At 34.0% G+C, this 16,110-nt stretch overlaps 1 protein-coding gene across 1 annotated transcript; it reads right to left on the reverse strand.

Annotated features, from left to right (window-relative positions):
- Window positions 1–249: 249 nt before the first annotated feature.
- Window positions 250–7,934, reverse strand: LOC117329387 (WSCD family member AGAP003962-like). Its single transcript, XM_033887315.1, has 4 exons — window positions 7,832–7,934; window positions 2,883–3,763; window positions 2,241–2,492; window positions 250–1,473 (listed from the first exon to the last, which is right to left on the reverse strand). Exons 2-4 carry the CDS (start codon window positions 3,220–3,222, stop codon window positions 1,118–1,120), a joined length of 948 nt encoding a protein of 315 aa, XP_033743206.1. The 5' UTR covers window positions 3,223–3,763; window positions 7,832–7,934; the 3' UTR covers window positions 250–1,117.
- Window positions 7,935–16,110: the final 8,176 nt, after the last annotated feature.

Here is a 16,110-nt window from a genome sequence, read left to right on the forward strand (position 1 = left end):
CCGCCAGGGTCATTTAAGGACGTGCCAGGTCTGGAGGTGAAGGAAAGCCGGAGTACCCGGAGAAAAACCACCGGCCTACAATAAGTAAGTACCTGGCAACTGACCCACGTAGGTTTCGAACTCGTAACCCAGAGGTGGAGGGCTATTGATAAAGTGTCTGGACACCTTAACCACTCAGCAACCACGGCCCCTTCATACACATACGCAATTATGAGGATACTACAACAATATATGTTTCCACATACAACATAAGATTGAAGTTTAATTAATGCAAGGAAGTGTTGACATGACGTGATTGAATTGTCGACGTTACATCATCGTATTGTTGTCGTGATGTCATACAATAGTTGAGAAAGTTCAAAGACTATAAGAGACCTGTAGCAAGCCTATCACGCTGTAAAGCCATGGTTATTTCTGTCCACATCATGAGGAAACGTGTTCCTTAATCATTGAACGCCCTTGTGAATTCATTATCAACTTTCGGTTTTAATTTAGAGAGCATTATTTGGACCAGATAATATGTTGAAATTTCAACCCTGCTTTATCACTATAAACTGTAGTTTTATCTCTTCTTTAGGAAATCATTAAATCTGTGAACTAGTTTTGATCAATAAGATTTAAACATATTGATGAAGACACTTAATTCACATCTTGTAAACAAAGTATCAGTCTTTCATGCATAGTCTCCTTTTTACCACGGGAGCTGTTGATACGGTTTGGTAATTAATGTGTACAGGGTGGTTTATAGTTACATATACACATTTACAGACATACATCAACATGAGAAATAATTATAGTAGAGTATTCGTGTATCGTTAGCAAAGAGTTGTACTGAGAAGCATTACCGCTTCAAGAATACATTAACATCCACTCATAAATGTTCTCAAGCGTTAAAGTATGATAACAAACCCCCCAAGATATCCCAGTTCTGATATCCTTTAGCGGGCCCCTACACAATTAAACCACACAAGGCTACCTGCAGGCTGTTGCTGTTTGGCTGTCGACGAAACAAACGCTACCTTTAGAAGTGAAAAGCTGATATAAGTCCTGATGTGGTCAAATGTCATTCTCTACTAGCTATGCTACATGATTTATCTTTATATTTCTATAACATATTTCACCTTTTCGTCCATATAACAGATTTACCTGGAAATCTAGCTTGTATAGCGGTCGTCAACTCTTGTACACGTTTGTCCATTACCACCTTAAGTGAATCAGTGTATAATTTGTCTATATCGATCTTGCTATTATGTTTCCTTTGAAAGTTTCCCTGAAGTTTTTTCTCCATGCATATTTTGTCCGTTTCTGTCATTGTAAAGTTCAGAAAATTTACGGCTTTTTCTATTTGTGAGATCGGATTGGCTTTAAGGTCTTCATAAAATACAATGTACAAGGGGTTACGAAATTTGGTAACCCAGTCATTATTCAGACCAAACCAAAACTGTATGCGCTCCTCTGCAAAACGTATCCAGTCTGTGGAAATAAATGAAGTTGATTGAATTAGGGATTGTTCCTGAAATTGTAGTGATCCGTACATAACAAGTTTAGAAAATATATAGAAATGTTAAGTAACGATACTTTGACTCGTACAATAAATTAACACGTTTGTATCAAATTGCTATGGAAGTTTTATATACAAAGATGCAACTGTATTGATATTTGTTGCTTGGAATTAACTTGTGCTAAGATGCACAGATCTGATTAAATGCTCTGTTGTTCGTGTTTTTTTTTTATAGGAATCATCATATTCCTTAAATGCGTAATAGTTTTGACAAAGTATCACGAAATAATGAGTTATTTCATAACGGTAATGGTGAATGCATCAATTAACATTGAAATGAGATTCTTTGTTGAAATCCACATGAAGCTTTTCATATTGAATGGATTGTTATCTATTCAACATATATTAGGACAATAGGGTGTAAACTATATATGTAGTATATCTGTGTCTTTTATATTTAGCATATTACAATGGAATACATGTTATGTTAGTTGTATGCTATTCTTATCTTTTGTTTGCGGAATTCCCCCTCTTTTTTAAATCGTAGCAACAGCATGCAGACTGAAAAGTGCGTGTACAGTTGATCTTAACAATTTCTTTCATATTTTTAAACACCTAAAGCCTTTTAAAACATAACTATCAATTATAAGTATTTGCCAGATACTATTTCCAGTGAAAATTGTAGAGCCCAAACAAAAACTCTAAGATTAGATCAGCATCTCCAAGTATGTAGACTTACGGTCTGTGTGGAACATATGTGGTTTTGCTTCCTTCACGTGGAGTCCACCATTGAAATAATGAAAGCTAGACACGACAGAGTCCCGAGGATGACGCAAAATCAAAATAGCCCGGTCATAATAGGATTGGTAGTCGGTTTTCCATTCATGAGTTTTAACAACAAGACACGTGTCTGATTTTACACATTTGCTTTCGTCTTTAAAACCATTACGTTGTAGCAGTGCATCACCATATATGCTACCTGTGCTTACACCTGGATCATGGAAAGAAATCGATATTTCGATTTAAATGGTTGATAATTTAATAAAGGTAATAAATAATTTGATATTATTTCATCTCTGGAATAATAGATAAAAAATCGACCTAACAGAACTATTGCTATTTTTTACAATGGAAATGCTGACAATACGTGTGGGCCTATATCAGGCCTATATAAATTACGTTATGGAATAAATCGTTATTGCTTAAGATAGAAAAAATGCGATTACTTTTTATTCTAATTTCACTGACGCATATAATCAGCTCACTTCTCAAATGTATTTATAATATGAATAATTTTATCTGTGTTGAGAACTTGTTGAATAACTTTAGTTGTGTTCGTAATATAAACAATGATATAACAATGCGTTTAAATGTACTCTACCTGTTGCCTGTTGTAGTAAGTGGCGTGTCCATGTGTTTCCCGACCCTGGTGAACTTGCCAGAGCCGTTCTCGGTATATGTGAGTTATACCCCCTTATAAAATCTCCCTTGCACTGAAACTTTGTCCTATCATCCACAGGTTCTTTTATGATTTGATTTATAGCTTGCCCATTATTATTCATAATTGGCATTATCTCCGTGTTGCTCTTAACTTGCTGTGGTTTGTTTTTCATTTCATCAACTACGGACGTTAAATACCATTTGCAGATCTTTTGTAGTGTGTTCAGTCTCAACCCTTGCATTGTTTCGTAACCGAAACTGACCAAGAGATTGTTTATCATCTGGTTTGATTCCTTTGCCTTTAACAGTGTGTGTGTGTATTTTTTCTTTTATGTTGTTGCTTAGTCCCACCGAATTCCCAGTATCCAGATTTGTCCTAAAAACGGGATATTCTCTCTTATTGTATATGGCAGTTGCGTTGCAGTCGCGGCCATGACAGACCTGGTGCGTGTAATAGTACAACAAGGTACTAGCGATCAACGTATATGACAACGTGGCAATTGTCAACTGTCTTATATGATGTGACTTTAACTTGAATCGCATATTAATGCTTTACTATGAACGAGATAACACGACTTCTTTGGTATGGTGAACAGATGAGCTATGAATGGTTGAAGAGTGATTGTGTGTATGTAGATACTATCTGGAAAAACTGCAATCACTTGTCCTCCCCTCCGGTTCACTTATACATGTACGAGAAGACGTGGTAAATTATGTCGCAATAATACGGATGCATGTCGGTATCTTCTTCCAGCTCCTTAAATATTGTTATGTGTATCAGCAATAAGTCCTCCTTCAACTTCTTTTTCATAAACGAGTATTCTGAAATATCCAATCCTGAAATGTTACGGCATTTTCTGTCATATTAAATAGGTTATAGGTATTTTCAATCGATTTCTGTTGAACTAGCCGCATGAGAAACTACATAAAATCCCATAGTAAGTTATGAGTTAACCCAATGGACAAATATTTTTTCAAACAATATCATGGTTTTATGAGTAAATTATTTTCATTTCAGTCATGAATGAAAAAGAGCGCATTGCGCTTCGGCGTATACACATGCGACACATATCGTTTTGAGGTGAATTACGAGGAAAGAGCCAGTGTCTCTGAATTCCCTGTGTTTTGGGGAAATATATATGGCGTCAACCCCAGTATCAAACAGATCAACATCAGCTTTCAGTGCAAAAACTCTAAATTGATAGAACAGGGTGTGTTTTCATAAATAAAACCTATATTTAATGCAATTGTAACGGTATCAGATTGTAGACAAAGGTATGGTAAGCAGACAGTATACAATGGTATGGTAATCAGACAGTATACAATGGTATGGTAAACAGACAATATACAATGGTATGGTAATCAGACAGTATACCATGGTATGGTAATCAGACAGTATACAATGGTATGGTAACCAAACAGTATACAATGGTATGGTAATCAGACAGTATACAATGGTATGGTAATCAGGCAGTATACAATGGTATGGTAATCAGACAGTATACAATGGTATGGTAACCAGACAGTATACAATGGTATGGTAATCAGACAGTATACAATGGTATGGTAATCAGACAGTATACAATGGTATGGTTATCAGACAGTATACAATGGTATGGTAATCAGACAGTATACAATGGTATGGTAATCAGACAGTATACAATTGTATGGTAATCAGACAGTATACAATGGTATGGTAATCAGACAGTATACAATGGTATGGTAATCAGACAGTATACAATGGTATGGTAATCAGACAGTATACCATGGTATGGTTATCAGACAGTATACAATGGTATGGTAATCAGACAGTATATAATGGTATGGTAATCAGACAGTATACAATGGTATGGTAAACAGACAGTATACAATGGTACGGTAATCATATTGTATACAATGGTATGGTAAACAGACAATATACAATGGTATGGTAAGCAGACAGTATACAATGGTATGGTAATCATATTGTATACAATGGTATGGTAAACAGACAATATACAAAGGTATGGTAAGCAGACAGTATACAAAGGTATGGTAATCATATTGTATACAATGGTATGGTAATCAGACATTATACAAAGGTATGGTAATCAGACAGTATACAGTGGTATGGTAACCAGACAGTATACAATGGTATGGTAACCAGACAGTATATAATGGTATGGTAATCAGACAGTATACAATGGTATGGTAACCAGACAGTATACAATGGTATGGTAATCAGATTGTATACAATGGTATGGTAATCAGGCAGTATACCATGGTATGGTTATCAGACAGTATACAATGGTATGGTAACCAGACAGTATACAATGGTATGGTAATAAGATTGTATACAATGGTATGGTAATCAGACAGTATTCAATGGTATGGTAATCAGACAGTATACAATGGTATGGTAATCAGACAGTATACAATTGTATGGTAATCAGACAGTATACAATGGTATGGTAATCATATTGTATACAATGGTATGGTAAACAGACAATATACAATGGTATGGAAATCAGACAGTATACAATTGTATGGTAATCAGACAGTATACAATGGTAAGGTAATCAGACAGTATACAATGGTATGGTAACCAGACAGTATATAATGGTATGGTAATCAGACAGTATACAATGGTATGGTAACCAGACAGTATATAATGGTATGGTAATCAGACAGTATACAATGGTATGGTAACCAGACAGTATACAATGGTATGGTAATCAGATTGTATACAATGGTATGGTAATCAGGCAGTAAATAGTGGTATGGTAACCAGGCAGTATATAGTGGTATGGTAATCAGACAGTATACAATGGTATTGTTATCAGACAGTATACAATGGTATGGTAACCAGACAGTATACCATGGTATGGTTATCAGACAGTATACAATGGTATGGTAACCAGACAGTATACAATGGTATGGTAATCAGACAGTATACAATGGTATGGTAATCAGACAGTATACACTGGTATGGTAAACAGACAGTATATAGTGGTATGGTAATCAGACAGTATACCATGGTATGGTTATCAGACAGTATACAATGATATGGTAATCAGACAGTATACAATGGTATGGTAATCAGACAGTATACAATGGTATGGTAATCAGACAGTATACCATGGTATGGTTATCAGACAGTATACAATGGTATGGTAATCAGACAGTATACAATGGTATGGTTATCAGACAGTATACAATGGTACGGTAAACAGACAGTATATAGTGGTATGGTAATCAGACAGAATACAAGGGTATAGTAATCAGACAGTATACAATGATATAGTAATCAGACAGAATACAATGGTATGGTAAACAGACAGTATACAATGGTATGGTAACCAGACAGTATATAGTGGTATAGTAATCAGACAGAATACAATGGTATGGTAATCAGACAGTATACAATGGTATGGTAACCAGACAGTATACAATGGTATGGTAATCAGACAGTATACCATGGTATGGTTATCAGACAGAATACAGTGGTATGGTAATCAGACAGTATACAATGATGTGGTTACCAGACAGTATACAATGATATAGTAATCAGACAGTATACAATGATATAGTAATCAGACAGTATACAGTGGTATGGTTATCAGACAGTATACAATGGTATGGTTATCAGACAGTATACACTGGTATGGTAAACAGACAGTATATAGTGGTATGGTAATCAGACAGTATACCATGGTATGGTTATCAGACAGTATACAATGATATGGTAATCAGACAGTATACAATGGTATGGTAATCAGACAGTATACAATGGTATGGTAAACAGACAGTATATAGTGGTATGGTAATCAGACAGTATACCATGGTATGGTTATCAGACAGTATACAATGGTATGGTAATCAGACAGTATACAATGGTATGGTAATCAGACAGTATACAATGGTATGGTAATCAGACAGTATACCATGGTATGGTTATCAGACAGTATACAATGGTATGGTAATCAGACAGTATACCATGGTATGGTAATCAGACAGTATACAATGGTATGGTTATCAGACAGTATACAATGGTACGGTAAACAGACAGTATATAGTGGTATGGTAATCAGACAGAATACAAGGGTATAGTAATCAGACAGTATACAATGATATAGTAATCAGACAGAATACAATGGTATGGTAAACAGACAGTATACAATGGTATGGTAACCAGACAGTATATAGTGGTATAGTAATAAGACAGAATACAATGGTATGGTAATCAGACAGTATACCATGGTATGGTTATCAGACAGTATACAGTGGTATGGTAATCAGACAGTATACAATGGTATGGTAATCAGACAGTATACAATGGTACGGTAATCAGACAGTATACAATGATATAGTAATCAGACATTATACAATGATGTGGTAACCAGACAGTATACAATGGTATGGTAATCAGCAAGTATACAGTGGTATGGTAATCAGACAGTATACAATGGTATGGTAACCAGACAGTATACAATGGTATGGTAATCAGACAGAATACAATGGTATGGTAATCAGACAGTATACAGTGGTATGGTAATCAGACAGAATACAATGGTATGGTAATCAGACAGTATAAAATGGTATAGTAATCAGACAGTATACAGTGGTATGGTAATCAGACAGTATACAGTGGTATGGTAATCAGACAGAATACAATGGTACGGTAATCAGACAGTATACAGTGGTATGGTAATCAGACAGAATACAATGGTATGGTAACCAGACAGTATACAATGGTATGGTAATCAGACAGAATACAATGGTATGGTAATCAGACAGTATAAAATGGTATAGTAATCAGACAGTATACCATGGTATGGAAATCAGATAATATGCAATGATGTGTAAAAATAAATCTGTTTATCTTTTAATAAGTATCATGAGTTTACCTACTTGATTTGAGAGACTTCCAAACTCAACACATCAAATCTTCGAACTCCCATTTTAAAGCGGACATTGCATCAAAGTAAATTATGCTTTGCCGGTTTGTTTAAATACCTACCTTACATATATTTCAATTACACTATAAGATATATCGATGATGTGTTGTCTTCATTAACAAACGTTATCTTCGATCTCCATTAATAAATGCCCAGAGGGACCGTTGTACATGTATTTACTTGTATTGTTAGCGTAGCGGTGGCTGGTCATCATTCTATTATGCGTCTTATTTCAAAATTCGTTTAAACAGGAATGGAATAACATTTACACAACAAAACTTCGAAATCCATTTACAATTATCAGCGAATCGTGAAGACTGCACGACCTATTGAAAATATTTTAAAGTTATTTTGTTTTTACCCTAAACTTTTTATCGTAACTTTTATCGAAAAGTATTTTTGCTTGATAAATAAATCTATGTTTTATTATTTACCGTGTTATTTTGAATACATGTGTTGTTCCATTGACGTCCTGCTGTTCTCCCTCCATTGCCTTCGCATGTGTCCAACGTTTTGTAGTGCTCCTATAATCCCTTACTGCAAGTCATCACTTTCATGCTATATACTAGAATCCTCATTGGACCTCAGTGGATATTCCTTAGTTTCACTTCATTACTGTTTAATAATCAATTTGTGCATGTATATATGAGGGCCCCTGTTGGTCATCCTAAAAGTATGACAGTGTAATTATAGGATTTTTAAAAATCTCAGTTCAGTATGGTTTAAAGGATGCTTACTGGTATGGATGTCACAGTTGCTGTATGATTCTATGTCAATATGCATTGTAATATAGGAAGATAGTCAATTCATCTACTGAACATTTTTCATCGGTCATGCTCTAATAACAGTTTTTTTTCATATTGTGGGATGTATTCTGTACGAACCTATATAAACTACATGTATAAGCACTGACATCTGTGTCGAAGATATTTAGAAATTGGCTACTACATATCAACATGTTGTTGTCAATAGATCAAGATCAATCAAGCTTACAATCAAATCTTAGCAGTACGCATGTATTGTGTATACATAGAAGTATTATTTGTGACAACCAGCAGTTTAGTTGAAAATCTATACAAAAAAGGCAAAAACGCGCGTCTAGCTCAATACCTTTTGATAAAGTATTATAACCATTGCTTTTGATGAAATATTTTAATAATTCGTCCTTACGACAGTAACTTTCGATCACCACAGTGACAGCTGTTGATTAAGTTGTCAATCCGATATTTAACAAATGGAGCAAGTTCATAAAGAACAGTTTCCAGATGTACGATAATAACGATACCAATGTATCTCATTAAATTTAATCTTTCGAAAAATAATAAACAGACATCCAATCTAATAATTTGTAAGATTTGTAATCGCTGTCAGTTAAATTGTTTGTTAAATTAAAATGATAATTGTTTCAATCGTTTGAGTCACCATATGACGTCAAAAATAGAGATGGATTTTGTTTTTGTTGTACTTTTTCCATATGAATCAAATTAAATATAAACAAAATCATGTCCCTATTGTCAGTATGTCTTTGATAACATTATACTTTACACAACACAGCATCTTCAAACTTAACTTTAATAAACCAGCAATATGCGGCACAATATTGAATCTAATGACATAATAGTTCAATGTATGTAAGTTGAAAAAGAAGTTTAAACTATCAGTTTCCTACTGACGCTTTGATAAATTGCAGCAGGGGAAAACACGAAATTCTATAATCTAATGTAGGATCATGATAGAAAATGGCTTTTTCTGAAATTGTTAGGTAAAATACAAACACAGTTTCTAACTTAAGGTGTTTTACTGTACAATATTTCAGGGATTTGTGAACAGAACTCATTTTAAAGTATAGTCGATTGATTATTGCCATTGACAGGGACCTCATGGAAGGAAGGCCTAGCCTGTAGCACAGAATTTGAGACATTCAAGCTTTCAGGTAAGACGCTCTACCTCTGCCATAGTATTCTCCAGTTGGAAATCTATGACATGGTGATACAGATACAGTAGGCGTAATGAAATTAGTGTTTTGTCTGTTGGCTATATCAAGTTCTGAATCGATTTTAGATGTAAGTAAGGAAGATATTTGTTTACGTTAAAATATATACTCAGCCTGAACTTGTATATCAGAAATATAAATATTCTTAATTGAAATTAGTTTATTACCAAGTCCGACTAAAAGACATACTAAAGTATTTAAATTACATATGCCCGAATTTTCCCCACATTATTGTGAAATGAAACATTGTAGACATATGATGGATCATATAAGTAGATGACATACTGTGGCTTATGGATAAGTTACCACACACTAACACGCATCAAGATGTTCTGTCATCGATACTTATGATATATTTCACATCATCTATTGCAGTGATCATGTTTCAGATATATGCATTTAAAGAGTGATTCTTCTTACTTCTCAAACTCTGTTCTGAAGCCGTAACTTGGATCATGGATGTGTGATGCTTAAAACGTGTGCAATGTTTAGGGGTGATCATTTAATATTTTATGTATGCTTGTAGTACGCATTTCCATTGCTTAAAAACTATCAGACGATAATGTAAAGCCTAACATCGCCATTCGTGTTGCGTCTTTTGACTGGCGGATACAATATCATGATAATCTCCAAGAGAGGAGAAATCGTCAATGAAATTAATATCCACAGGGATTGCGTATAGCAGATAAAATCATAAGCATTAGAAAAAAATATGTTTTTTGTGTGATAAAGCTACAACAAATCAAGAAGATAATAATAACAATAATTAAAAAAAAAAAAAAAAAATAAACTAAAAATCGGAGTACTCGCGATTGATTTAGATTACACGGTTTCATTTTTTGGTGTCATATCTCCATATCATCAAATAGATATTAATCCTTAATAAACTAAAGTTTTTTGTTTAATAACATATATAATAACAAATAGCACAAGATACGAAACTGCCGTATACAATATCGCTTTGAACGATGCACGTGCGACGTATGCACGATTGAGGATCCTGGGTCATATCATTTAAGCGAAAGTTCGCAGCTTCAGACAAACACATCAACTTCGGTGATAAACGAGTTATAGAAACTTTTGACCGAGATGGTATCAGAATCCCTCAGACTGATATATAGCTATAGAACTGATTCAATCAACAAACTCTTCTACTGTTATGTCATAAAAGGACTACCAGCCAGTCACATACACCAATGTTTTGTTGAAACGTCAGTCTGTTTTTTCTTAAGACATCGCAGGCTCCAAACATAGTATAGTTCGTTTATTAATATCCTTTTACAACCACTTTTTGACGTCTAATATCTTTATAGCGCATGTGACTGTAAATTCCCTTATTCCTGTTGATATGATGTATACATATTACATATGTATATTTAGACATTTGATAGTCAACAAAGTAGGTTTGGAAGACTATTTAGTTGTTAAGGGTCCACACACTAACTGAAGTCTTATCAACAGGCATGAGAAAAAAAATGACAAAAAAAAAAAAAAAAAAAAAAAAACCAACGTCTAAGGAAATACACTGCAAAACGCAGTTCAAATCGGGTTATTACAGAGACTTGAAACATAATACACGAACTGAATATCGATTGTACAAGGTCTCGGTCGCCTAAGGATAAAAAATATAGTCGATACAGTAATCTAATGAACCTATAGACGAACATCGAAATTAAAAAAAAAAAAAAGTAAATAGAATAAATAAATTTATAAATAAATAAATAAATAATAAATAAATAAATAAATAAATAAAAATAAAATAAAATAAAAAAACCCACACAATTATCCTAATACAAACTCACAATCGGTTATACGAAGGCAACATTCAAACAAAAAATTAGATTTGCATGGAGATTCTTGAAATACCATAAAGGGAACAAGACCTGGTGATCCGGAAGAACAAGCCTCTTGGCTTCTTCGAAGAACCTCGCCACAAATATATTTGTCAGAATCCCTACTTAGAGTAAGGGTCGTAACAACGGATTTACTACACATGACAGCAAGCATTTAACACATCTTGCTATCGAATATGAAAATACAATATTTATATCTCTCCCTTCTTCAGCTAAGTAAACTCTAACTGCGAATAAATTACCGTATACGCAATGAAAAAAAGGCTTAGCGGATTAATAAGCCCGGGATTCGGTAACATAATCATGACTTCATCTATTTATGACGTTACCGGAACGTCAACTATACGACGTCATTTTGAAAGGGTTGATCAACGTAAGTTTAGCGTTTTCTCCTGTTACCCGATGATCTCTCCACAATAAGGGAGTATTTTGTCGAAAACTAGATATTGCGGAAATGGCACCCATTTAACTTCTACATGAGGAAAACTAACAACAAACGGCTGAAGTGTACAGTTCCTAGAGAAGATTTGACCACGTCACTACTAAATCAGTGTCAATACGCGCTGTGCTTGGCAACCGGAGTTAATCTGAGACGGATTTGGTGGATTGTGAATATACCAATTAATCACAAACGTAAAAGGTATTAAACAAAAATGTTTAGTTGTTTGTTTAATTTTGTTAACAATACTGGTGTCTTTACGTAGATTCAATGGAACTATATTATCTGAGCAACCACAGCTGCCGTAGTTACCAACGTCGCAACACACCCTGAATTATATTCTTCGTACTGCATTGAAACGATTGGTCTGATGTAAATATAAGGATTGTACCTATTTTTTTTACCTCGTATACGGTAGTATGCCCGCAGTTGGAAACGAACATATCCTATGGAGCGCTAACCATACAAAATGTTTGTTGCCAACTGTGGGCATACTGCCGTATTCGCAGTCAAAATGAGGTTCAAGCCTTAAATATGTGCAGATGAGATTGGTTTCGACCATAAACGTTCCCATGGTGTTCATTAACCTGTATTTTTCGAAACCTTTTGTACTGTAATTTTCTATCAGTAGCCACCATCCTCTTTCACGGAAATCGTGGGAATGGGAACAAGTGTTTGGATATCGAATCAACAGGGACATGTAAACACCGTATGTCGGGAATAGAGGGATATTGCAAGGATGTGGTTATCTATAAATGGAAAATTAAAGATTGGGGACTCAGTATGCTTATAATACAACTACATTTGTAACTCGTAACCTGTTTCTATATCTTATGTTGTAAATGCAGTCCAAGGTAAGCGGTTGACTGATGTAACGATAGCACACCGTCATTATACCTATAGGTGAAATTGATTGACCTTACATAATCTCTTTTGTATGTTCTGATAATGTCTTAACAATAAATCAGTTTCGTATAAAAACAAAAAGGAATAAAGAAATGAGTAACGTATATGAGTTAACAATAATTCGTTGATGTTGTTTAATGGCGTTTTAATTTCTAACATTACTGATATTTGGATTTAAGATATTCCAGTATGGGGAAGATGATAGTGATATAGAGCCAATATTATTTCATGAGTATCGTTTTGATACAGTTTTATGTATATTGAACACTGAACATTTTTTATTCAAGCAAGACATGTTTAGTTTTTTTTTTTTTTTTTTTACAAAGATTCATAATACAATTTACATTTTACCACTAGTGGCCCGCTGAAGTATTCCATACTGATATATACGTAGACTCAACGACTCAAATATCTACATCATTAGAAATGAAATAGAGACGACATTCCCTCGCTTTCTCCATAAAATTCTGTAGGGTTGTGAACACGATAACTGAGTGGTGTAGAACATGACAGCATAGTAACTAAGATTCGTTTCTCTCAAATATGTGTACATTTTCAATTAATTTTTAAATTCACTTCACATATATCCTATTATTAATTTTAAACAAAACTCTAGGTTAAAGGTGACCAGATGGTGATGAGCACGCATCTGTCTTGAACTTAGCAATGTTTGCAAATACAATCTTTAAACATCGAACATTAAAGTCACCACTTTGATGGGATAAACAAAGAAGAAAAAGAGACAAAGCGTTTTTATATCCGTTTCGCTTTAGGATAATATGATGGCATACATGTTTCTAATAAAAGATGACAAGAGGAGTATAATCTTATTGTAAGAAAATTGTATTTTAACTCTGATTAGTAAGGCTAAAGTCTTGGTCACACGTTCGTAAAACAACGTAACTTAACGTACTTAGAAGTTGCCACACATTAAATTTCATGTAAGTTATACGCTAAATTAGTGCCAATTAGGAAATATATATTTGTTCAAGTCCGTTGAATTACAGTTAAATAAAAAATATTCAAATAAGTAAATTGTGATTAATTTTAATGTTAAAAACTTCAGTTAAGGTTCATGACTTCCAGTAAATATTACTTGCTATTGAAATAGTTTGATTAAAAACCAGGGTGTTTGCGAGATTAGCTATGGTTTAACCGGTGTTTCTTTTGAAAATGGAACACTCTTGCATTCACGAAGGCCTACCAACTCTTCCTAATAAACCAAACTGGTTGGTTCGTTGGTTACTCTAAAAAATATATCTCAAACAGGTAACAGGTACGAAATTATACTTGTCTATGGTTAGCTATATGACATTTATAAAGGTAATCCAATACTTGAATTCTAAAAATACATTTTAGATTTTAACTCTCAGTGTTGCAAATTCACCTACCCTATGTAACAACAGACCACTTCATAGCAGTATCTTTCAGACAAATGGATAGAAAATTTGTTTTATTTTTATAATGATGCTAGTTCAAGAGACAGGCTCTGGATTTTTTTTTTAAGGAAATAAATTTTGCCATTTGATTTGCTTATATTGGGCAAGGTATAGATGAAACACACAGATAGTATGTCTTTGGATTGTAAAAGTGCAAGGTAACCTGGAGTCCATTACGGGTACAGTATACATTTTCAAAGGAATCTTACGTTACAACGGTTTTCAATTTCAATAAATACCCAATGCAGTACACCAACAAAACCTGTTTCGAAGACAGTATGGTGTCTGCGGACAAGCATGACGGTGTTACAATAGGATTCAATGAGAGTGTGTTCTCAATAGCCCTGGGCACATACGGCAAGGTGTGATTACCGTAGTTGCTTCATAAGAAGCCATGGGTTTATAGGTAAAATATATCTGAACGGTGATTTTATGTCAGAAGTGGAGTCATGAACATCAAGAGGTTGATTGTAAAGTTAAAGTTTAACTTAAACTCTGCTACCTACGTTAATGTACGTCAAATTGAGAGGTTAATTATAAAGTTAACCTCTGTTAAACGTTGTTAAAGGACGGACGACAAGTTTACGGGGTTAATTGTACAATCTACCGAAGTAAAACTACGTTATAGTACGACAAATCGAGGGCTAAATGTTAAGTCAACCTCGGTTAACATACATTAAAGATACAGCGGTCACAACTACAATATACTGGGGTAAATAACATTGTACGGTTCGTTGTACGTTCTGAATTTCTGTCCATGCCGCAAACATGTTTTCATCTTTAAAAGATAAAACCGGACTTTCGAATCTACAGAACATACTTTGAATTTAAACAACGCCAAAAATAGCAGTATATTTTTGTAAGTACGTTTATTTACGTTTAGTTACGTTTGACTACATATATGGAGAAATATGTTGTTTTTAAGTACGTTAAGCTACATGTACATCATTCAACGCATGCGTGATCAAAGCTGAACGTAAAATGTCTCACATTGCGGTATATATCGTGTGAAAAGGTAGATGTGCGCCCGTGAATTACATGTCATCAGTATAAGTTTCTTGAGATTGTTCGTCTCATGATAAAAACTGAACATTAAGAAATTAGTAGGATACACTTATAAGTATGAAATGTGACTTGAATGGTGTACGTTGGAAGGGAGATAACTATGACATACAGACGGCAATACATGTGTCCTTCCCATACATGTGACGGACATGTATTACTTTTTACACAAATGTATTAATCACTGACTGTTATTGTACAATATTTCTACAATCTTATAAATAATTAGAATTGATGTCTATATACAAAAGAAAACAAAACCACTGTTAGTGTTACGTGTGATAAATATATTTATTTAAATTTTCAGCAGTTCATTACATAATTTATTTTTTTACTGGAAACTTGGTAACAAATATTATAAAATAAAACATATTACAAGTACATGTATGGCAATAAGTTCATAAGCTTACCTAAATACATTTAAATGTAAATAATTGACTGTATACTCAGACAAAAATGACTTGTTGTTTTAAAAATGTATCTAGAAAAACCGTGTCGTATAATTGTATTTAATTTCTGATCACCTGTTCTGGTGTAACA

The sequence above is a fragment of the Pecten maximus genome, chromosome 6 (genome assembly GCF_902652985.1).
Source record: "Pecten maximus chromosome 6, xPecMax1.1, whole genome shotgun sequence".
NCBI classification, from domain to species: Eukaryota; Metazoa; Mollusca; class Bivalvia; order Pectinida; family Pectinidae; genus Pecten; species Pecten maximus.